A 25,630-nucleotide genomic window follows, 5' to 3' on the forward strand; every position below is an offset into this window, starting at 1 on the left:
TGACTGTACTGGAACTAGCTCTGTAGAGCTGGCCTCAAACTCGCAGAGCTCCACCCTCCCTGCCTCCTGAGTGCCAGGACTAAAGGCGTAAGTTCCCACTGGATATTTCACTATATCACCCACAATCACCCTATTTGCTAATATCAGTACTGATCCCATTGGGAAACTCTTCAAAGTACAGTCAGAGATCCCTAATGATAGGCATACAGAGTGTGGGGCAATTTCATTGCTATGCAAACATCAAAGCTACATCAAAGCTACAACAGCCCACTGCATACTTAGGCTTTAGAGCAGTGGTTCAACCTTCCTAATGCTGCGACCCTTTAATATAGTTCCTCATGTTGTGGTGACCCCAACCATGAAATTATTTTCATTGCTGTTTCATTACTGTAATTTTGCTACTGTTATGGACCAAAATGCAAATATGATATGTAGATGGTCTTATGTAACCCCTGTGAAAGGGTTGGTCACTGGACCCCTGAAGGGGTAGTGACCCACAGGTTGAGAACCTGATAGCAGAAGCTGGCTGGGAGCTTCTGACCCTGTTGTCTCCATTTTCAATAACTGGAATAAAAACATGTCACCGTGGCTAGGTATATTTTAACAACTCTTGGAATAACACTAAAGTTTAAAAACAAACACTGTACAGCCATACTGAACATTTTCTTTTTATCTACAATGGTTAATGTTGTCAATTTGATACAACCTAGAGTCACCTGGGAAGGGGGTGTTGTCTTAAGTTAATTGACATGGGAAGACCCAGCCAGCTAGGTATGGGTGACATCACTTCCTGCCAGGGTCCTGAATTGTAGAAGAGTGAAGAAAGTGCTGAGCACAAGCAAGCATGCATACATTCATTTCTCTCAGTTCTTGACTGTGAATATAACAATGTGGGCTGGCTATTTAAAATTCCTGCTTGGGCTTCCTCACACTGATAAACATAACCTGGAACTGTAAGTTGAAATATACCCTCTTCCCCAAGTTGCTTTTGGTAGGTGTTTTACTACAGAAAATAAATTAGGATAATATCCTTGTCATGGTTTGAATATGCTTGGCCCAGGGAGTGGCATTATTTGGAGGTATGGCCTTGTTAGAGTAGATGTGTCACTGTGGGTATAGGCATAGGCTTAAGACCCTCATCCTAGCTGCCTGGAAGTCAATATCCCAATAGCAGCCTTCAAATGAAGATGTAGAACTCTCAGCTCTGCCTGCACTATGCTTGCCTGGATGCTATCATGCTCCTGCCTTGATGATAATGAACTGAACCTCTGAACCTGTAAGCCAGCCCCAATTAAATGCTGTCCTTATAAGACTTGCCTTGGTCATGGTGTCTGTTCACAGCAATAAACCCTGACTAAGACAATCCTTATTCACTGCTTTACTTAAAAATTTTAGCTTTTTATTATATTTCAAGCTTATTTATTAAAACCTAAGACACAAGACTAGAGAACTGGCTTAGTGGTAAGAGTACTGGCTGTTTTTCCAGAGAACCTGGGTTCAATTCTCAGCACCTACATGGTGGCTCACAATTGTCTCCAACTCTAGTTCCGGGGTATCTGACACCCACTTCTGGCCTTCATGGGCATTAAGCACATATATGGTACATACATGCAGGCAAACACTTATACACATAACACACATCATTGCATGGCCAACACAGAATCAGGTACTGAAATATCCCCATATCTTGTCCTACTATTAATGTCTCCAGGGGCAATTAAGACACATGAAAATGTCATCTTCTAAGATAACAGTCTTCTTCAGGTGGTTACGTGGGTTACGAGAGTCTTACTTAGATGTCTGTTCTGCAAACTACAACACAGGCTGGCATGGCACGACATCAACTCAGACCTTCTGTGGTTCCCTGTATAAGACACACACAAGACCAAGCAGTTAACAGTCTAGTACGGAGCAGGGAGGGGCTCAAGAGCCCAGAGCTGCATTTAAGGAGCTACTGATAGTTGCTGCCCCCTGGCTGAGGAGGAGTTGCTTTTCATCCGACCATGCTGTAATGGATGTCTCTACATTCACTGGTTTATGAGCAGCACAAATTAGACACAAAATTGGGACCGAGTGAGCAGTGGATCTTGGAAGAAGACAGCACAGAAACACAGAGGGTTGTGTTCACGCCAAGATCAGTCCAAATACACAGCGTCTTTCAGCAGGACTCTATAGCACCTATGTCGCTGGGTAATAGACATTTTCTGGCTCCATTATAATACTCTTTTCTTTTAAAGATAGGGTCTCACTATATAACCCTGGCTGGTCTGGAACTTGCTATGTAGACCAGGCTTGCTTCAGACACAGAGACCCGCATGCCTCTGACACACCCAGCCCTTAGATAATCTTAAAGGACCACAGTCCTACATCTGGCCCATCACTGACTATTGCCATACTGTTTCTGAGTATACCAAGCTCACAGGGGATACAAAATTTTCTGATATTTGTAGGGAAGTTTGAATGATGCTAATAGCATCTTGATGAATTTCCTCCTTAATGAGAGTCTACTCATTCTCAGGAAAATATCTGCCACATATTCAAATAAGAGCATTAGTTTGCCCACCAGTGGTTCCTGTATGGAAAGACAGCCTGAGTTCAGCCTGCAGCACAGTCACAATGCTCTCGCTTGCAGCATTTTGAATAGAAAACAGACAATATGAACACCTTTCATTTTCCTATAGGGAATATGAAAAGAGCAGTTACTCGGTGGTGGGAACTGAGGCTCTCTCTGTTTCCCCAAGGACCTTCTTGAGTTTGTTCCTTTTGTTCTGTGCATCTGTGACAAGCAGAGCACAGCTACTGCCACCAGCACGTTCACTGTCACTGTTGGATTCCTGCTAAGGCACTGGCAATTTGACTTACTATTGCGTTTTGACTGATGGCAAAAGCCAACAAATGTAGTGAAAATGGCAGGTGTTCCATTGTAAAATCATGGAAACTGTTTAACCCAGAGGTCCCTTTAGGAAAGTCTTGGGAACTGTCAGTGATCTGTGACCACACAAGGAAAAGCACTGCCACAAACAAATGCCCCACCCTGTATTCTCCTCTGACCCACTGCAGGCTTTCCTTTGTTTGTTTGTCAGGTATAGGGATACAAGACCTGACTCTTAAAAACAACTTTAAATTCTTTTGTTTTAGATTTTTATTTTGTCTGCATATGTCCATGTCCACTCTGTATGTGCCTGGTGTCTACAGAGGTCAGATGAGATGGATCCTCTGGAACTGAAGTTATGGGTGGTTGCAAACCACCAAACATGTACTAGGAATTGAACCTGGGTCCCCTGCGAGAGCAGTGAGTGCTCTTAGCTGCTGAGCCACCTCTCCAACCCCGATCCTGTATTTCTAAAACCTTACTACGAAGCAGTCACAGAAGCTAATTTTACAACTAAGGTCTCTCCCATTAAAAGTCTTTTGTTTTGTTTTTAAAAGGGGTAGGCATTAGGCTTTTGAGAAAAATGTAATCCATTAGATAGAATTTTAAAACCCAACTACTTCAAATGCTTTGGCTACTTAAGCTTGCTGTCCTTTAGAGACATATCGGCACACACAGGAACTGGACTCACGTCTTCTCTGCAGGCCAGGGGACAGCCCCTAACTGCTGGTGCTTTGCCAGTGCACAACAAGAGGCCAGATGACCATCAGAACACGCTGTCATCTTAAAGGCAGACCAAATTTCTAGCCTGATGTTAAGATTAATTTCTAAAATTCATTTAAAAAAGAAAACCTCTAGAACTCAGTGCCCAGTTCTTGTCTTTGAATGAGAAGTCCTTTCTTTCCAACAAGACAGGACTATCCAACCCAACCCAAGCAAGAGCTGTACCTGTAACAGTGCAGCTCATAGCCATAAGCAGCTCCAACACCAGCCATGCGTAGTGCACACCTCAATCCTAGGGTTCAGGAGGCTGGGGATGTAACTCAGAGGCAAGCACTTGCCTAGCTGTCATCAAAGTTCCAGGTTAATCTGTGGCCCAGCCATGATGAGAAGACCTGAGGTGCTCATGCATTCTAGTTTACGTTCACTATACTCCAGGTCAGGTGACTGCATCTGCTTCATTTCACAGAGAAGGAAAGTGAAACCCAGAGCTAACACAATTTACTCAAGACACTCTTCAACCAACTCATGGCTAACTACCTGCCTACTTACGTTACTTGTCCAATTCTGGACTCTTGAAGTTACTTCCTCTATATAGCCATCATGACCCCTAGTACAAACCACACATGACTCACTGTAGCTGTGGCCACTCTCACTTCACTGCCTGCATTCTTGCTGCCTAGGCTGCAAGATCACGTTCTACTCATTCCATACCCTTCCTTAAAACCTCCAACCACGTCCCGCATTCTCATCACAGTGTTCAAAAGCCCTTACCAACATGTGCTCCTTGTGCTTGTGATTTTTCTCCTACAGGCCTTCATCACCCACCCCCCAAACTTTGACCAAATGGGAATCCATTCTTTAGTCTAGACATTTTGATTTTTTTCTCTCCAACCTTGAACCAAGAACTGATTTTCTTAATCCTTAGTACCAACAGCTACTCAGACTTGAATTTCTACTGCTGACATAAATGCAAGACCCAGATCAACTAGAATCTTTATGGGGAAGCCCAGCTTCTCCCTCCTGAGCACATTTGTATCTTGTTGCATCTTTTCTCCAAGCAGCACAGAGTGTTGCACTCTTTGAGATATTATGGGATGCAGAGATGAACACAATAAAACTTTTCTTTAGAGGCTTCAGAATGCCAAAAAGGTTTTCTGGTAATAACGATACCTATACAGGCCGAGTGACAAGATGCTTGCAGTTTGCAAAGATTAATAAATATGCATACAATCTATTTTCACTGGATCCGAGTGGTGAAGGCACAGAATTCCCCACTTGGGCTATTTTACAAGCCATAGTCAAACAATTTGAAGAAGCATTTTAAACTGAAAGGTGCTATGCAAACTTAGGCTATGATTAATTAATTTGCTTCCTATCTGCCTCTTGGATTTAATTGGCCATATGAACTGCTAGACTGTTTTATGAGACACATAAGCAGATGGTAAAAGTTTAGTAGAATAAATGTTAGATCTAAGTTTTACTGCTCTACTTAACCCCTAAGCAATGCATCCCCATGTCCTGCAAACGTGGAAGGAGGAGGAGGAGGCGAGAACTCAGACACTGGCAGGCAGCAACAGGTGGCAAATCAGCAAGGACCTAAGAGGATACAGTGGGAGCTGTGGCTGTGCTGACTGGGGTGAGGAATGAGTCAGTCAGACAGCTAAAAGGGAGATCCCAGGGTGGGGGTGGGGTGGGGAGACCACAGAAAGGTTAAAAACCCTCCTTTTCCTGGGAGGCTGCAAAATAACAGGTCAGAGGGGGAAGGGATGAGAAGATAGAAACAATGGAAGGAACCCAGGGCAGACTTGAGAATGGCTCAACTTTGTGTGTACTCCAGAAGGAGATGCTTCTGCCTTCTAGCAGGGGAGGGGTGGAGAGAGAGAGGGAAGGGGAGAGGGAGGGAGAGAGGGAGGGGGAGGGGGAGACAGAGGGGGTGAGGGAGGGGGAGGGGGAGGAGGAGAGGGAGAGGGGGGGAATAGTACCAGGCAGAAGCATCAGTGTCCTTGCAATGTGGTTCTACTGTGGACAAACTACATACTCTCAGGAAAAAAAAAAAAAAGAGAGAGACAGAATTACTACTTATAGAAAGTAGGAAACTGCAAAGTATGACCCAGATTCAAAACATTAGCAGTAAGCAGAAGTGGACCCAGGCCCAGATGCTGGATTGAGCATGATGCCACTGTAGCATATACAAATATAACTAAGGAATTAAAGGAAAATATCACAAGCAAGCGCGCACGTACGTACACACACACACACACACACACACACACACACACACACACACACACACACACACACACACGTATCATGATAGAAGCAATTCCAGAATTGAGAAGTAATATAAATAAATTCACTAGACACAGAAACAAGATGGAGTCCACTGTCCCTTAGTTCCTCCCCTCTCTTCCCCGGCACATGCACATGTATCAGGAACTTGCCTCTGCTTCTCAGGTGCTGGGATTAAAAGTGTGCACCACCATCACCCAGTCCATGATCAATGAAGTCTTTTTTTTTTTTTTTCCTTTTTCTTTTTTTCGGAGCTGGGGACCGAACCCAGGGCCTTGCGTTTGCTAGGCAAGCACTCTACCACTGAGCTAAATCCCCAACCCAAAAAAGTCATTAAATGAAATTTGGGCTTGGAACTAGGACAGAACTTCCAATGGTTTCTGTTTCTTTCTTTTTTTTTTTTCTTCCGGAGCTGGGGACCGAACCCAGGGCCTTGTGCTTGCTAGGCAAGCGCTCTCAATGAAATCTTAATAATGTCTTGAAATGGAAAAATAGAACAGTCTACCTCCTTTTTGGTTTCCACTTAAAAGAACTTTTACAGGGAAAGTTATAGTTTAAATACAGAATGAAGAAACCCTGAAAAATCAACTGTATTAGCTTCCAACTTGAAAAACTAAAAATGGGCTGGAGAGATAGCTCAGTGTGGAGCACTATCTGCTCTTACAGAGGACCTGGGTTAGATTCCCAGCGCTCACATGGCAGCTTACCACCACCCGTAACTCCAGTCCTAGGGCATCTGATGCCTGTCTGGCCTACTAGGGCACAGCACACATGTGGTGTATAGACGTGCAGGCAGACACCCAACATATAAAATACAATGCAAAGGAGGAGTCACACACCAAACAGGAAGGAGGAAGACGGTGAAGGTCAGAATGAGACAGTAAGCTTTAGGATTGGGAGACAGCTCAGATAGGTAGGCGCTTGCCTCGCTAGTGTGAGGACCTGAATTCAATCTCCAGAACTGCCTGTAATTTCAGCTCTGGGGAACCCTGTTGGTCGGACAGCCTTGCCTACACAGTGAGTTCCAGGCCAAGGAACAAACAAGATAGGTGGCTCCCATGGAACCACAGCCGATGTTTTCTGGTCTCCACCTGCAGGTACACACATATGTATGGTACATATGTGCCTCTACATGAACATACACCTACATACTCACACACAAACAAATAGAAACTTTGTTTTGTAGACTGATCAGAGAAGACATAAATCATTAAAACTGAGTAGAGCCAGGTAACTAAGAGCTTTTTCACCTGCACATGAATTCCCCGAAATAACAACTCTGAGACTTCTTAAATATGAATAAATGCCTAGGCCAACAGCCTTGGTTCTGTCCCCCAGCTTGCTCATAACTTAATTATCCATTATTCTACTCTAAGTCATGCCACATGGTGGGTTACCAGGTCTTCAGTTTCGTACAACTGTCCTTTCAGAGTTTGGGGAAAACCTTCCCTACACCTGTCTCTATCCCAGAAATTCAATCCCTCTCTCCTGGGTGTCCAGTTTCTAATTCTGCTTCAGCTTATTGGCCAAAGGCATCTTTATTGACTTAGTGTACTGAAAAGTCCATACATCATACAAAAGTTTCGTCTACAGACAGGCATGATGGTACATGCTTTTAATGGTACATGCATTTAGGAAGCAGAGGCAGGTGGACCTCTGTGAGTTCTTAGGGCCAGTTTGGTTTACATAGCAAGTTCCAAGGAAGCTAAGGCTACACAGAGAAATCCTGTCTCAAGGAAAAAAATGTATGCATGTATGACTGTGTGTGAAGGAGCTGGGGGACAGTGGCACACTCCTGTAGTCTCAGCACCTGTGAGGGAGAGACAAGAGCCACTATTCCCATCCATTAGGATGTACCTCACTTCTTTGTCTTAAAATATAAGGGGTTATTATGATCTCTGAAAAATAAAAAGGAATCATATATTGTTATGATTATGTTTTGAGATCATGTATTATGAACAAGGCTAGCCTGGAATTCCCTTGGCTCCCAGGAATGACCTTAAACTTGTGAGCTTCCTTCCACCTCTGAGGGCTTGGGTTATAGATATGCACCATCATGTCCGGATTTATGCAGTTCTGAGGAATGAAACCCATGGCTTCATGTATGTAAGGCACGTACTCATAAGCTGATTTATATGCCCAGTAATTTTGTATTAGTGAAAATCAACTCTAGTAATTTTCTACTTGTGAAAATTGACTCAGAGAAAATAGTTTCCCAAAAAGACACACAAAAGACTGAAACTGTCCCCCAAAGGATAAAAGACAAAACAACAAAAGCAGAAATGAAGAAACAGCAATAACAAAGACCATTGACTATCCTACAACTGGAGTGGGTGCTAAAATATCAATAAGACTGGGATAGATTTTTCCGCTTTCTAGTCCTTTGGTAGAAGCAGTTGTTCTAGTGAGCTTGTGAGCTCACTGTCATCTGAAAGGCACGAACACAGCTGACAGAGCAGCTTGTACAGCCCACACCCAAACAAATGCTACAAGAAGCCTCTTGTTAACTCTCAGATCCAGACTCTTCCTTCAAACCAACTGTCCATTATTGCACGTTACTTATGGGTATAAAATTATGTGTCTACACAGAAGTAGCCATCATAGGAAAGATGGCATGTTTTCAAGTAAATATGGTTTTTGTTTTTCCCATGGAGGTGTCTAATTGTCTGAAAATTAAGTGAAAGCCTTTGCAGGCTCTGTGCATATGATACAAGGGAGAAGTTTAGTTTCTAGAAGTGAGTCTTTTCCAGATGCTTGAAGTCTGAATAAGGTGCCCTGTGCTAATCTGGTGCCATCTAAACAGGACAGCAGCTCGATGCCGACAAGCGTGCATTTCACTTGGAACCCCACCCCACAGACCATGCGGCGACTGCAGCTATGGTAAGGTAGGTGTGTATCTTGTTTGCTTGGGACACTTTCTTCCCTTTGTCAAGTGGTAAGGGTAAAGTCAGAGGTGGGCAGCTGGAGACTAGAAAACCAAGTGCAGAGCTTGGATGTTTTTCTAACTGTACTAGATTATTAAAGAGGTGGCAGAAACACCCATAGCATAGACGAGAAAACACAAAAGATCACACACACACACACACACACACACACACACACACACACACACACACACACACACCATTGTGGCTGCTATGAAGCCTAGACTGGAAATTAAGAAAATTCTTAGAAGCTGTGATAAGGATGCTGAAGGGCAGCTCTCCATCACCGATGGGTTCTGTGGCAGGGGTGTGGACTGGGAGGACTGGGAAGTGAGTAATCAGGGTCATTATATGAAATTCCCAAATAATCAATATAAATACTGTGCTTGAGAAAACAGAGGCAGTGGCAGCTTGAGAGTGCAGTGTGCATGTCCAGCACCCTTTATACTTGTAAGTTTCAGACAGGATCTTGTTAATGAATCATGGCTGGCTTTGAATTCTCTTTGTAGCTCCAGTACACCTTAAATTATGGCAACCCACCTGCCTCAGACTCCTGGGTTGCAAAGATACAAGCCTGTGCCACCAAGTTCATGAGAATGTTCTTGACAGCTTTTGAGGTAGGCATTATGACCTTCCTTTTCTTCTATTTCAAGGCAAAGGAACATTAAATAACTTGCCTAAACTCATTCTTCTGAGGCCAGGCTGTGATTTAATCTCTAGTCAGCTGAATCAACCCCAAGCGGCTAGCAGAAGAGCTCCGCCCTCCGCCCTCCGCCCTCCGCCCTCTGCCCTCCGCCGGGGAGAACTGAGCACTACTGTACTTTGCACCACTGTGGAACTGCGCTTGCTAACGTCCTTCATGACTGAGGGTAGACATGAAGAGTGAGGATCGGTGACACCTGGCTTTGGCTTAAGTAAAGAGTGAGTTGGTGGGGTAAGGATGCAGAGAAGGCACTCAGAACGCTGCCACATCTGAAATTTGAACAAGAGGAGAAGGAAGCATCACAACACCCGTTGCTGAGTAGGAAAACCAGGAGGGAAGTACAAGTCATTTAAATGGCCTAGAGCGCCAAGGAGCAAGGAGGAGGCTGTGTGAGGCAGCCTGTGAGACTGTGCAGATGAGGCTGGGTGCGGATTCATACAATGGAGGGTGCAGGAAGGTTGCTTCCAGGCAGCAGTGGTGAGGCTTAGTTCAAACTCTGCACTGTGCAGCTTAGGAAAGAACAGTCAGCACATGCACGCTGGGCAACGCATAGCAAGGCTAAACTAACTCAAGGCTTTCTGTCTGTCTTCTGAGAAGGTGAACATTTCACCTTGCGTCTCCGACTTCACATACCGTGAGAGATCCATTCTGGTTGCTGGGTGAATTGCTACTCTGTTCTCCATGGGGCTGTGAACTCCCGTAGAGTGTCAGGTTATGTTCACTGGTCTGGCCGGCATAGTCCTGAGTGTGTGGCACTCCATATTCTGTGGGAATTCCGTTCTGTGGAGGTGGTGGGAATGGGATGGTAGTAAAAGGCTGAACCATTGCGTCAGGAGTTGTTGTTGGCTCCTGGTTACCCTAGAGCAAGCAACAGAAGAGAAAGGAGTGAGTGAATAAATCTTTATCATAAAATGACTTTCAAGGTAAGAACACAGGTCTTTTGGCATGTTCTCTCACTGTCCCCCACTCAGAAAAAAACTGCTGGGATCATCATTCTTTAAAAAAAAAAAAAATCAACTGATTAACTTAATTTTATGTGTGTTTTGCTTGTGAGAATTATGGTACAGTAGTGTGGAGGTAGGAGGGCAACTTGATTCCACATCCTCTTTCAACACGAGTCCCTGGGATCAAACTCAGATTTGGTGATAAGTACCTTTACCTGCTGAGCCACCTTGATAGCCAAGAGTTTAATATTTAATCATCTCTTCCATCTCATTTGGTGTTCTGCCTATACCCATAGTTGGCAGGACATCCTGCTTCCAAGGCCATTAGAGGATTGATTAATACGAAGACAGGCGTGCAACAGACAAAAATTCAAATTCAGGCAGACTAATAGATGAGCAGAGCCTAAGGATCGATCACCTTTCAGAAATCTCCAGAAAGGGTCTATGAAGAGACATACAAAGGTTTAAAGACACAGCTTCCAGGTTCAGATTAGCAAGCAAAGGACTTGCCTCTGGCTCTGACACTGCTCTTCTTGAACTCTAACCTCCATTTTTCACCCCATCCCTGATGGGAGTGAGACTCTGGTACACAAGTATACAGCATGAATCATCCTGTGGGGCTATTTCTGCCAGAGCTGGCTCAGCTAGCTGAATAAACACATCAGCTAGTGGTGGGGATCAGGAGAAGGTAATGCTTTTAGTGTATACCCATAGTCTAAGCACCACAGAGATGCAACCACAGTCAGACTCTGTCTTCTGTGAGGGTTCCATTGGGTGTGTGTGTGTGTGTGTGTGTGTGTGTGTGTGTGTGTGTGTGTATGTGTGTGTCAGGATTTCATTTTACTTAGAGAAATGTGGCTAATAGCAAGACTTAAATAGCTGTCTATATGCTAAGAGAACAGACTGGGGACAATGTTTTATAGCATTTACTCTACCAAATATATTATAATTATTGTTTCTATTAGAAATATGAAGTCATTAACATTCATAATAATAAAAACAATTTAAGAATGTGTTCAAATCAATTTTCAGTCCACATGTCAAAGTTTTAAGTTGAAAGGGAAATACAATGGCTTCCAGCCAACTTATCATAATTGATATGATTACCTCTACATATGTGAAATGCTTTTAAAATATTTGTATTATTTTTAAAATGTATGTATATGTATACATCTGTTATGTCCTTGCAGAAGCCAGAAGACGGCACCAAACATTCAGGAGCTGGAGTAGGTATTGTGAGCTCCTGATGGAGGCAGGAATTGATGGAGGAGCATTACTTACTGGCTTGCTCTGCCCTGCTTTCTTATACAACCCAGGACCACCTACCCAGAGTGTCACTGCCCACAGTAGGCTGGGTTTTCCCACTGTAATCATTAATAAAACACTGGCCTACAGCCATGTTTCCAGGTCAGCCTGACAGGCAATTCCTTAGTTGACCCCTCTTCCCATGTAACTCTAGTTTGTGTCAAGCTGACAGAGACTAAGCAGCACCAATCAGCAAGTTTTCTTATCAAGTCGCGCATCTCTGGCCCCTACGCTTTATACTCTGGGCTAGGCGCCTGGAAAGGTAAATTATTAGTCTTTCTAGGGTGAAGTCCATGTGATGAAGAAAAGAGAAGGTATTTTTTTGTTGTCTTTCCATTCCTTTTTGACTTCATTCTAATTTTTCCATTTGGTAATCTTGACTCCAACTTACAAACATAATCTAAACAGCGGGCTGCAGATCCTAAGGCACCCCAATCAGACAGCCCTCAATCATAAAACAAGTGCTTAAAAGAATATCCCCCAGTTTAACTAGGATGCTAAAAAGTTTTGCTCTTAAGCATTTTACATATTTATTCCCTGGCATTTGCTTAGGTAGGCTTTCAAACTTGGCCTGCCTTTCTAAAACCAACACAGGGAAGACAGTTCAGATGCTGAAGTGCTTGGGGCTGGATAGGCAGAGATAGGAGGATCCCTGGGATTGCTGGCCAGTCAGTCTTGTCAAAAGATGAGTTTCAGGTTACATTAGAGATCCTGTCTCAAAACTAAGGTGGAAAGCAACTGAAGAAGACACTGTATGTCAACTTACAACCTCCACATGCATTCACATATACAGAAGAACATCTGTGTATGCACCCACAGACATAAGACATACATAAGCACAGGTGAGCAGTGAGAAGATGTATGAAGGCTCTCACCCGGGAACCTGAATGAAGAGGCCCATTAGAGCTAAAAGGAAGAAAGCATGGAACAACTGCTACCAGGGCTGGGGAGATGGCTCCACAACCATTGCACCTGTCTGGCAAGTACGAGTTTTGCCAAGTTTGGAAACTCCGAGCACAATAATAGTTCGTTGTCCTGGTGGCCTGAAAGCATAGACTGATTCCTAGAGCATGCTGACTAGCTAGACTGCCCCTGGTTGCAAGCTCTAGGCTTGAGTGTGACCCCACTTTAAGGATACAGTGGCAAAGCAAGTGAAGAAGACTACTGACATCACCCTTGGACCTTCACATGCATGTGCACACATGTGCACTCACACAGATGTGCATCCCCCACATAATAACATACACACACCTATAATGCACACCAGACACAGATACATAAAGAAAGAAAATCTAGATTCGATTTTAAAAAGCGGCTTGTAAGGCTGAAGAAATAGCTCAGCACTTAAAATCACTGGCTGCTCTGCCAGAAGACCCAAGTTCAATTCCCAGCACCCACAAGGTAGGTCACACCTGTCTGTTAATCCAATCCCAGGGGATCCAAAACCTCTTCTTGCCTTTCACGGCCACAAGACACCCATGGTACATGTACAGGCAAAACACCCATACACATACAATAATTCAAAAGCAGTTTATAGAAGAGTGATGAAGAGAACAAGCAGAGTAAAACACGGGAGACAAAATAACAGTGAAGCATAGACTTACGGCAGATCAACTCTGGTCTCAACTACACGCTCAAATCTACTGTGCTACCCTCAAACCTGGTCCGTATCTAAAATATTCTGTTTTTTAAAAAAATCTGTAATCAGCCAAATTACCTAATATGCCCTTCATATTTTATTTATTTTCTTATAACTGCCTGAAAAATCTAGAGGAAGAGGCTACAAGTATGGTTTCCTTGCCAATATCAAAGTTCCATAGCCTGATACACACAGTGGGAGTGCTGGTATCTAATCCTGAAGTATTTCTGGTAAAGCTTAGGGAAGAGTAATTCTACCCAAAGATGTAAGATAGATGTTAGGTAACTTGAGGAGCTTTGGCGGCATATCTAAACACGGTGTCTCCACTGACCACACGTCAGGAACCTGTGAAACATAGCCAGCTCCCCACTTCCACCTCTTTCCTGATAGCAGGCATGTCCATATCTGAATGGCCTACTCAGGAACTGTTTAAAAACCTAGGATTGCTATCGTTCCCAGAAGGGCAGCATTGGTGGGATATGGTGGCTAAAGGTTTTCTGCTATTCAGAAGCACTGCTTCAGAGGAGAGAAAGAGGGAGACAGCAGCAGCCTCTCCTCAGAGAGCAAGTGCCAGCGTTGTGCTTCTAGAAGGGATGGCTGTAAAAGGAAGGTAACAGTAACTGCACAAGCGCACAGCCTGCAAGTAGAGGACCAGCCTCTTAACAGTGCCCACAGAGAAGAGGCACTGTCTTTTCCCAAAAGTGCAAATGCAACAAAGGGCAGGCCTAACTGCCTTAGAGAACCAAAGGACTGGACCTAACTAAGGTTGAGTGTTGCTTCCATGTGCTGCGGAAGGCACCAGAGCAATCTCACACACCTGTAAACAGTTAATACAATAAAGATAAACAGACAACATACTGCATTTTCTACCATGCTTACAAAAAAATAAATGACAGAAGTTGGTCTGAATCACCTCCCCAACACACCTTTTGACTTGCTCAGACAGAAATGACAATACAAACTTCTCCCCCATGAACTTGACTGTCTCACACATCAATGAATATTTAAACAGTAAAATAAATATTTCAGAATAAAGCTATCTGAACCAATAGTCTCCTAGATTAAAAGTGGCAAACTCTGTAACAGTTTCAATGTCTCGGGGCTGGAGAGTTGGCTCAGAGATTAAGAGCACTGGCTGTTCTTCCAGAAGACCCAGGTTCAATTCCCAGCACCCACATGTCAGCACTCAACTGTCTGTTAATCCAGTTTCAGGGGATCTGACACCCCTACACAGACATAAGTGCAGGGAAAACAATGCTCATAGAAATAAATAAATACAAAGTTTCAATGTCTCCTAGACTAAAAGAAGCAACTCTGTAACAGTTTCAATGTCTCCCAACTCTCTAAAGCATTCTTCCACTCCCCTGTTCAGCAGCGCCCTGAGACCCAAACATCCATGCTTTCCATTAGCAACAAGACCATCAACTTTGGTTCTGTATCACTTGCTGCTTGGAAACAGAAGCCTCCCCCTACCCCTTCCTGTGGCTTACAAGTCTAGTCTTAGCGTGATTGATGGTTTATGCAATCTATATATGATTATCACTTTTTCAAACAAAATTCCCACTACAATTTAACTTATTATTTTTCTTCATGGATAATTAATTTTACATCCTTCATGTCAAAACTGGAATATTATTAGGAATAATAACAACTCTGGCTCAGAATAAAACACTGTGGCAGGGCCTCTAGAGTGTCTTTGGAATTATAAAAGAACTATGTTTTATGGGCGGTGCTCCCTGTAGCCAATTTCTTCATGATGAGGAAAAAAATTATAAGATATATATATATATATATATGTGTGTGTGTGTGTGTGTGTGTGTATAATATTATATAGTAGGTGGGAAAAAAATCTTCCCTATTCCTGTCCTATAAAAAAAATGTATTTGTCTACAGTCACAATTCTATTCTGGTTTGGACATTCTCCAACTATTTTGCAAGTAAAGTTTCTAAGTTGGTCAGAAATGAACTACAGACTTCTTCATTCTAAGTTCCTCCCTGAATAAGGGACCGATGGGCACATAGTAGCATTTCTTTAGAGAATGCTTACTAAATTGCTTCCTTACTCTGAAGTACCATCTGTAAAAAAAAAAAAAAAAGACAACTTCTCTTTCCTGTCAGCTTGGGAGGGAGCGAGTTATCAACTGTACCAAGAGCTGACATAATCACTGGAAGTGAGAGCCCTGGAAATTGTGTTAGGTACTATGGGAGAATGAAAAGTGTGAGGGCTGAGAATGTACATAGAGTTTGAGGCTAGCCTGGGCTACATAAGACTGTATCAAAAATAGAGAACTAAAGGGATTAGTGGTTAGGAATACATACTGTACTTGCAGAGGACCTATGTCCAGTTACCATACTGGGAAGGTTATAACTGCTTGTAACTTCAGCTCCTAGGGACCAGAAGTCCTCTTCTAGACTCCATGGGTATGCGTCCGTTGCGCGCGCGCTCCCGCGCTCTCTCTCAAAAATTTGAAAATAAATGTAAAAAAATTTAAACCTCAACTTGACTCATTTCTAACAAGCTACCAAAATGATACTTCAGTCATGCTTTGCCCTGCTCTGCCCACTCAGCTCATCTGACCAAGCCTCTGTCATAAGAGGAACACGATTTCTACTGTGGACAACCACCAGTGATTAGCCACCCAGCACTTGCATTGAGTTTACTTTTTAGTAGGGACAGAAAAAGAAAAGTAACTGAAAACAAGCAAAGCAAAGACCAGGTGGACTGCCGGAAGGCAGGTGACAGGGGGGCTTCTACCATCTGCAGGAGGCCACAGAAAGTGACATCTGGTCAGGTAGGTCTCTTTGGAAATCAAGGCAGCAAGATGTCTGTTTGGATGGAAGAATACTGCAGACAAAGGAAACACAGTATAGAGGTCCAGAATGAGAGCCAGAGGCATGTGACCAGCCTGGAATAGATAGGCAAGGCACAGTGACAGGTGATGAAGTGAGGAAGGTGGTGGTGGGAAGAGACTGACAGGTGGGAGGAGCTGGGAAAGCTGCAGCCAGTCAGCCAGCATTCTGGTTTCTGAGGTCTGAGAGAGTCCAAGCAGAGAGGTGGTATATGTGGTTCTTTCAGCAAAGGCAGGAGCAAGTAGACCCATTTCAAACACTCTACCCAAGACATGGTGCCCACATGTTTGAAATCCTGAGAAGACGTCATCCTGTGTTGCTCTCCAATTTCTGTACCAATTATTCTATCCACTTCTCCCTATCTGGCTAATTGACACAGAGTGTTTAATGCATGGTTCAAATACTTACTCTTTTCTGGGCTGTTACTCACCCAAAACAGATCTCTTTCTCCTCTCCTATCCCTACCCCGGTATTTAACTTTCTAAGCATTGTACCCTATTACCATTACTTGTGTGCTGACCCACTGGCCTATGGGTCTTCCATGGAGCAGGAACTCCATAACCAGGTAAGTGCCTAGTTCCAGTTCTTCCTATGTGCAGATCCTAGGGACCAGAAGTCCTCTTCTAGACTCCATGGGCCGGCCTGCCTCCCTCCCTCCCCCCCCTCCCTCTCTCCCTTCCTCCCTCCCTCCCCTTCTCAATCTCTCCAGGGGTATTTTTTTTAAGACATAAGAATTACAATCTTGTGCATATAAACATTTGCTATTTTGAAAAATATCCGAAGTGATACTGAATATGGACTAGAACAAAACTCGGCAGAGGTAAACAGGCGACTACAGAAAGGAAGAAGTGTCTTAGACTAAAGGCTTCTAACTCAGAAAGACCCCTGATAGCAGCTATTTCAAAGGGGTAGTTGGCAAATCATTTTTCCCTTTGTAAGTTTTATTTTGGGGGCTGGATAGATAGCTCAGAGGTTTAAAAGCATTTCTTGGTTGCCAGAGGACCCAAGTTTGGTAGCTACCATCTACACTGAGTAGCTCACAACCATTTATTTTATGTAGGTGAGTAGTACACTGTCACTGTCATCAGACACACCAGAAGGGAGGGCATCAGATCCCATTCCATATTTTTTTCAATTCCCATGTGGGTGCTGGGATTTGAACTCAGGACCTCTGGAAGCCCAGTCAGTGCTCTTAACTGCTGAGCCATCTCTCACCCTCACAATTGTTTATAACACCAGAGCTAGGATCTGGCTCCTGCATAACATCAGACACAATTACACATATATAAACAGAAAGCAACAAAACAAACAAACCAAAAACAAACAAACAACCCCCAAAAACAAAAACAAACCCCCTCCAACCCTTGATGGTTGTAAGCCACCATGTCCAGCCCCCACAACCCTTTGTTTTTATTAAAAATGGCCATGCAGGCATGCTCAGAGACTTGGGGTGAGCAGCAGCTCTGTCCCTCAGGTTCAGGGGAAGTGGTCCTCTTTTAGCATCTCTTAAGAGGCAGAGGTCCTAGACAGGAGGTGCAGATGCTCGGGATGCTCCTAGCCTTAGGCAGCCCAACAAGGTACAGTGCACCCCACACCTGAGGCCCTGGAAGAAGGAAGGGACAAGTGAGTTTGTTCCATGCAAACTGAACAAATAATAGGCAAATGGGCCACAAAACAGTGCTATGCCAGCCTCTGATGGAGGAGGGGAGGAGGGAGGGAAGGAGGGAGGATACATATACACAACGATAGTAAAACTTTAAAAAATAATTAAGGAGTTGGATAAGTCATTTAGCAGGTAAGAGTACCTGTAGCTCTTCTAAAGGATCTGGGTTTGATTCACAACACCCACATACATAGCTGTTCACATCCATCTGTAAGTCTAGTTCCAGGGGATCTAATGCCCCTCTCTGGTCCTTGTGGGTACTGTACAATGGTAGACAGACATACATGCAGGCAAAACATTCCATTTCTCCACACACATAAAAATATAGCTGGAGGGCTGGAGAGATGGCTCAGTGGTTAAGAGCACTGACTGCTCTTCCTAGAGGTCCTGAGTTCAATTCCCAGCAACCACATGGTGGCTCACAACCATCTGTAATGAGATCTGATGCCTTCTTTTGTTGTGGCTAAATAGCTACAGTGTACCTTTAATAAACAAACAAACAAACAGATAAATAAATAAATAAATCTTAAAAAAAATACAGCTGATGTGGTGGAACATGCCTTTAGTCCCAGCATTCAGGAAGCAGAGGCCAGCAGATCTTTACGGGTTTCAGGCCAGCTTGGTCTACATAAGGAGATTCAGGACAGTCAAGGATACATAATAAGACCCAGTCTCAAAACAAAACAAAAACACCAACAGACAATAACATCAACAATAAAATAAAATAAGAGTATAATTAAATCCCCCAAACATGTTGACCTGGTTCTTTGGAGAGAAGCAATCGTTTGTTTACCTTTCATGCCAAAGAAAGAGGGTGGCACAGTAGGTTGGAGAAGTGCTTGGAAAGGCCTGGGCAGTGCCAAACAGTTAGCCACCCATGCCCACAGAGCCTCTGGCTGCTTCCCACCTTGGTTTTACGGTAAATGCCCTGTCTTTACTAAAGCAGCTTCATGTCTGCTGCCAGGTTTTGGCCTCCTCCTTTTTAACCTATCTTTTTCCCCCCTCTGCGTTAATTTTTCTAGAGCTCTGTTTAGCCCTTGTTATCAGTTCTGCACTTCTCTGCATTCTTCTGCCAACGGATACTTTTTCATACTTCTGTATTACTCGTGGGTCTTACATCAGATGGGAGACAATGGAAAGCATCCTAACCCAGTAGCCAGCCTTGCATTATTCAAGACAACTTTAAGCAAGCTTTCAAATCTAGACTATGTAATGAGAAAAACTGGCTCCCTAAAAACAAATCGGGGTTTCAAAGGAAAAGAATAGTGTTTGCTACAATTCCAGAGACAGCCCTTGTACTTAAGCTTCAAGAAATTAGGCAAATGGGACAGGGAGATGGCTAGTGGGGAAAAGCACTTGCTGTGCAAATGAGTTCAGATCACTTTACAGAATCTGTGTAAACTCCAGACCCAGTGATGTGTGTCTATGACCTCAGTGTTTCTACAAGTCACACGGGAGGTAGATGGGGTTGGGGGTCCTCTGGAAGCCTGTGAGGGCTAGCCTGGGAGAGATGCACAGCTCAGTGGCAAACAACAGGAGAGACATTGCCTCACACACGGGAGGTGAGTAGTGAGGCTGCCTTCTGTCCTCCACACAAACATGCACACTCATGTGCTGTGAACACATACATACCCTTAACGTAAATATACATTCTAAAGATGAAATCAGACACAGTGAGTGTGTGGGAAGCAAAGCACCTCAGAGGAGCAGAGTCCAGTGCATGCTATGCTTTGCAGTCCTAATGCCCCAAAAAATGCACCAGCAGTTATTCTAAAGACTGACAGACATAGAAGGTTGGCAAGTGTTTAACCACTCTCAGAAAACAAGAGAAAATCAAGTATTTACTCATTAGAAAGTCTCCTCCTCAATGAATGTAATAGTGGCCCAGACAAGAATGGAGACCAAAGAGGAAAATTATTTCTGTTGCCTCATTGATCTAACAAATGGATCAATAAGGCATGTCACGGACTCTGATCCTTCAGTCAGGAACAGCCAGGAAATATAAACCAGTGATTGCAAGATTTAATCCTTGTTCACAAGAAGACAAGAAGAAACCACCAGCAGGCCGCTTCCCCTCATCAGGGTAGCCTGTGTCCAAGGAAAGGAAGACATGTGGATCAGAAAGAAGGTACACTGGAAACCAGCCTTGGATTCAATGCATCTAAGATGTGAAACACACCCAGATTTTTCTCTACATTTTCTGTGACAATCAACTAAATGCTCAATTTTAAAAGGTGATAGTGGTATGGACACTGTTCCTTCTCCTTACCTGAATTTCATCATCCATATCAAAACTATACAGTTATTACTCAAAAATTAAAATTCAGGTTGGAGATGTAGGTCGTTGGGTGGAATACTGGCCCAGCAAAGTGCAAGGCTCTGGGCTTGAATCACCCTATGTATATAAATTATTTTTTAGCATAGAATGACTGGCAGGGCTGGAGGAGAGGTGGCTCAGTGGTTTAGAGTTTTAGTGCCCTTTCCAGAGGACTGTGGTTCAGTCCCAGCACTCACAGTGCTTTGTAACCATCTGTGACTCTAGTTCTAGAGTTTCACCAGGCACTGTACACACAATACTCATGCGTGCAGATAGAACAGTCACACACATACACAAGCATAACACACACAGTTAACTTACTTGCTTCTCTCTTTCAGAAGAAAGGAGCAAGAATGCCTCCCTGAAACTTGGACCACTACAGGTCAGCCATGTGTTAGGCAGCGGGACACAAACAAGGGAACAAAAGTTCTGGCTTCAGTTCTGCCTTTAACATGTGCCTGAGCAACCCACAGCTTCTCTGGAATGTACTCTGATTTTTAAATGAACTTCACTTGGGATTTAACAGTCTGTAGTTCTGAGATAAGGGGTCTTACTCGGAGAGAGAGAGAAAAAAAATCAAGTTTCTAGAAAACGAAGAAATGTGTTTGGTATATTATCATGTAAACGTAAGCATTTTCTTCTGTAAGAGAGTCAGCAAAATATTATTAAACAGTTTATTTGTTCCCCAGCTCAAATAGCTACAAGCTATTGCAGAGAGCCAATCAAGTCAGTCCGCCACACCTGCAGGCACATCTATTCCCAATATGTAGAAAAAGATGAGCCAGCTAAAGATGCAGAGACTTTCCCTTATCATTATTCCCCAAAGACTCAAGGACAGCAACCATTCACAGCACTTATGCTGCTTCAGGGATTATAACCCAGGTATAACCAGGGCATGCATAGGTTTTACACAAACATCTCACAGGGGTGGAATGGAACCAACTCTTTGGAGGCAGTTAGGTGGTTGAGCATTTTTAGTCTTTCTAGCACATTGTACAGTGCTCTCCACATGAATTACTACACCCTCAGACTCTTAAACCACTGTGCTGATACAAAATGTCAAGAAATAGTTAAACCAATAACATCTCCATTTATCACAGAAGAACTTAAGGCTTTCAAAAAAGTAACACATTTCTCAAAGTATTGGATAAAATGGTTTAAAGACATTTAGTAAGGCAAGAAAAAACTCCTGCTAAGTAAGCTAAATATCAGAGCCTAGATTATTGTTTTGAGAAAGGTCTCACATAGCCTAAGCTAGTCTCCAGTTCTCCATATACACCAGGGATGACACTGAGTTACTGACTCTCCTGCCTCCATTTCCCGTGCTAAGATTACAGGTATGTATACCATATTTTATGTACACTGGGGACCAAATTCAGGATGTCATACACACTAAGCAAGCACTCTACTGACTGAGTCACAGCCCAGCCCATGATCTACATTCCAAATGTTATACTTGACATAATGGACTCTTGACATAATGGAGGGCACCATGGTGAAAGGAGGAGGGTAGCAAGACATTGGAGGGATAAATCTAGGTTTAAACCTAGACTCTGGGAACTTGGATAAGTCATGCAATCCCTCAATGCCTCAAGACCTTCATCTGTAAAATGGAAAAAGGGATCCTGCCCATCAATGTACATGTAAGCACCAAGATCAGGTGTACACAAAACAATAACATCAAAAAACAAAACAAAACAGGCAGTTGAGAAATTAGTCACTATCACTGTGATTTAAGACCACACAGTCCAAAACACAAGCCAGTCACTGAGCTAGAAGCTTAAAAATCCTGTGTTCTCTTCCCCATAATAGGGGACACTGACATTAATAGGAATCTAGGAAAGGGGAACCCAAGTCTTCTTTACTAAAGATGAAGTTAGAGCAATAAACACCCCTGGATAACTGCTGTGCTTGCGTCTTAGGAATTCTCTCTCAAGGCTCCTTGAAATTGTTGTTCAACTGATTTCCATGCATCAGCTAAGAATACATTAAATGAGACACTATTTTTATTTCAAAATACTCTTTTGTTTGTAGTCTTGTTACTCCAATACCTAAATAGATTCAGATATAAAAAAAAAAAATAAGAACACTCAAAGGACTATATAGTAGGCAAGAAAAGGCCATGATCCATCAGCTGGGAGAGCAGGAAGGTGGGCTGGCTGTTCAGCTGCCTTGCTTGCTGCCAGGAAGTAAGAACAGAACAAGAGGAGCCTTGGGGAGTCAGGTCTATTAGAGGTCACTGTGGGTGTCCTGGGGAAGTTAATGCTGTCCAGACTCAAAGACCACATGTCCTAACCATTGGCTGTCACTGCATGGGTGGAATAAGGGGCTAGGAAAAGAGACCTGAAAGAAACCCAGAGAACAGGGCTAGGGAACTGAGGTGCCAGAGAGGACCTGTTCATGGACAGAACAGAAAACCTGATGCATCAGTTAGAAATTCCCTGTTCTGCTCTGCAGCAGGGACAATCTGCCAGAGACTAAACATAGTTCTGGCCATGTCTAACAACACTTTAAAACAAGACCAAGAGGACTGTGCTACTTGCTAACATAGAAATGGAGCTATGTGAAACTCAAAAATAAAGTTTGAGCATTTATAAAATTAAAAACAACACCCACAAGGTAAATTTACCATGTCCAAAATCTAACTTTTAAAAAGTTCACAGGCATGCAAAGAAACAGGAAAACACAAGCATGTCATACTGAGACCAGACCTAGAATCAAAACACATCCGGGGTTAGTAGCAAAGAGAGTGAAGGCATCTATATCCCTATGTTTAAGATGTAAAGAGAAAACACAGCATGGTAAAGTGAAATGAGAGGCACAGAAAAAGATCCACGTCATGATTCTAAATGTGGAAACTGACTCCACTAACGCCAGGCTCTGCACAGAGAGATCAGTGCGCACGACACCATAGGGAGAACTGTAAAAGTAAACATAAGGGTGGAAGGCACAAACACCCCGCCCCCAAGAACAGTGAGCTCTGAAAATAATGAGAGATGATCGGAAACATACCTTGGCAGCTTTGTAAAGTCCTAGACAAAGGCTCTAACTCTAAGGCACTTTGAATGGTGGAAGGGGCTGACTACGTAGCCTGTCACATTCGTACCCTTACCCTGGGCTGTCACCCCTCAGGTTTCTTTCATGCCTTTCCCTTCTTCCCTCCTTGCTGACTTCTGGGAGCTGAAGGGCCTACTCCACTGAGTCTCACTGCCCTGGGATATACGATGCCTTCTATTAGACTCTCCACAAGCTCTATGGCCCCACACACAGCATCTCTCTCTCTCTCTCTCTCTCTCTCTCTCTCTCTCTCTCTCTCTCTCTCTCTCTCTCTCTCTCTCATCCTGAAAGAGTCTGGCATGTCAGCAGAGTGGCCTGCTAGGGGGAGGGATATGGCACGCCTGTGTTAGCCAAGTTTTCTAAACCAGGGGAGCTTTACAGTCATTCTTGAATGACCAAAGTAAAACTGAAAGGAAAGAAACATTGTGGGTTAAAATAATGATATATGAAAAGTAATAAAAATGCTGATTCTAGGTGGAAGAAAAATATTCATGTGGGGGTTAAAGGTCAAGGGTTTCTTTTCTGTTAAGGATTATGGTTTTAATGATAAGAGAGATCACAATACAATTACACCCCTCCCTTCCCTTTCCTCACTCCAACCCTTCTCATATATCCATTCCCCTTTAAATTCATGGCCCCTTTTGTCACAAATTGTATTGAATACATATGTATATACATTCTTAGATGTAACCTACTTAGTCTGTATACTGTTGCTTGTATGTATGTTTTTAGGGCTGACCAGTTGGCACTGGAAAGACCTCCTTTCCTGCTTCCAGCTTTCCTCTTTGTGTAGGGTTGAGGTCTTGTGAGTTTCTCTCTGTCCACTTTGACATGTCCACTGGTGTCCTCCCTTGTTCAGCTCATACTTGGGCATTCATGTTGGTAGACTTTAAAGGCTTTTGTTTAAAGAGAGAGTCAAAGAGGACTGCCAAACTGCTTAGAACTATGTCACTATGATCAATTGACGCAGGGAAACCCAACCAATGCTAAGAATATAGCAAGGATTCGTACTTCTCAGAGGTCATCAAGCTATGGCTGTGGTCCAATGCCTGACCCACCTAGTTGTACAGCAGAACAAGTGTGGTGCTTTGAGTGAGAACAACCTCCAAGGCTCCCAAATTCCAGTCCTTAGTCCCCGAACTGTTTGGAGGTGTGACCTTACTGGAAGAGGTGTGTCACTAAGGGTGGGCTATGAGTTTTCAAAAGCCTAGGACATTCCCAGTTTGTCCTTGCTGCCTCAGGTTGTCTCTCAAGATGGGGGCCTTCAGGCATTATTTCCCCATGCTTGTCTATCTGCCTGCATGCTGCCAAGCTCTCTGCCATGACGGACGTAGAGTCTGACTTTATAAGTTGCCTTGGTTATGGTGTTTTAGCACAGCATTAGAAAAATAACTAAGATAACAAGCAAACTTTTATCTTTATAAATAGTACAAAGGAATAACATTTTGCAACATGAAAATGACATAGAATTCCAATCTTACTGTTCACCAAGTATTATTGAACACAGACAATCATCAAGTGCTGTCCATGGCTTCTTCAGTGCTTCAGTGACAAAGCTAAACAAACAGCTGAACCACTGAGAGTGATTACTACTAAACGTACCAGGAAGTTTATGGCTCAAGTTAAGGCTCTTTCAAAATCTAATCTCCTTTCCTTAAGTATCAGATTGTCTGTTTACAATGCCTTGCAAGAAAAGCCATCAAGATGGCTTAGCAGGTAAAGGTGCTGGCCACCAAGCCTGCTGACCTGAGTCTGATGAGCACAACTCCACTGTGGAAGGAGACAACCAACTCTTCAAGTGCTCCTCCCACTTCCACCCACGTGTCATGGTGTGCAAGTGCTCATAGATAGGTGTATGCACACACATGACACTATTAACCAATCAGTGGTCTCAATTGCCCATTCAGGAGTTGAGGCAAGGCTCAGAGGCTAAGTAACAAATAGGTTCTTGCCAGTAAGGTGGTGGCATGCTATAAAACAGAACAGAAAATAATGTAAAACAAGTGAGGACAACAGAGGGAATAAGCAGTAGTTCCTTCAGTGACTTCTTTTTTTTTTAAAAAAGAAAAAGCAATGAAAACTTAACTCAGGTGCCTTGAAAGGAGAGGAAAAAGGAGAAGGGAGAAAAGGAGGGAGGAGGAGGGAGAAGAGGAGGAAGAGGAGGAGGGTGGAGGAAGAGGAGGGTGAAGGAAGAGGAGGAGGAGGGAGAAGAGGAGAAGGGAGAAGAGGAGGAAGAGAAGGAGGAAGAAGAAGAGGGTGGTGGTGGAAGAGGAGAAGGAGGAAGAGGAGGAGGAGGAAGAGGAGGAGGAGGAAGAGGAGGAGGAAGAAGAGGAGGGAGAGGAAG

At 43.5% G+C, this 25,630-nt stretch overlaps 1 protein-coding gene across 51 annotated transcripts in view; it reads right to left on the reverse strand.

Annotated features, from left to right (window-relative positions):
- Rbfox2 (RNA binding fox-1 homolog 2) overlaps positions 1-25,630 on the reverse strand; it is a 243,672-nt gene that overhangs the window by 45,978 nt on the left and 172,064 nt on the right. For all 51 annotated transcript variants that reach the window (NM_001079895.2, NM_001414967.1, XM_063263894.1 and 48 more), the window contains one exon: positions 10,145-10,369. In NM_001079895.2, the coding sequence (NP_001073364.1) occupies positions 10,145-10,369 (225 nt within the window). The remainder of the gene's footprint in view (positions 1-10,144; positions 10,370-25,630) is intronic.

This window comes from Rattus norvegicus, chromosome 7 (genome assembly GCF_036323735.1).
Source record: "Rattus norvegicus strain BN/NHsdMcwi chromosome 7, GRCr8, whole genome shotgun sequence".
NCBI classification, from domain to species: Eukaryota; Metazoa; Chordata; class Mammalia; order Rodentia; family Muridae; genus Rattus; species Rattus norvegicus.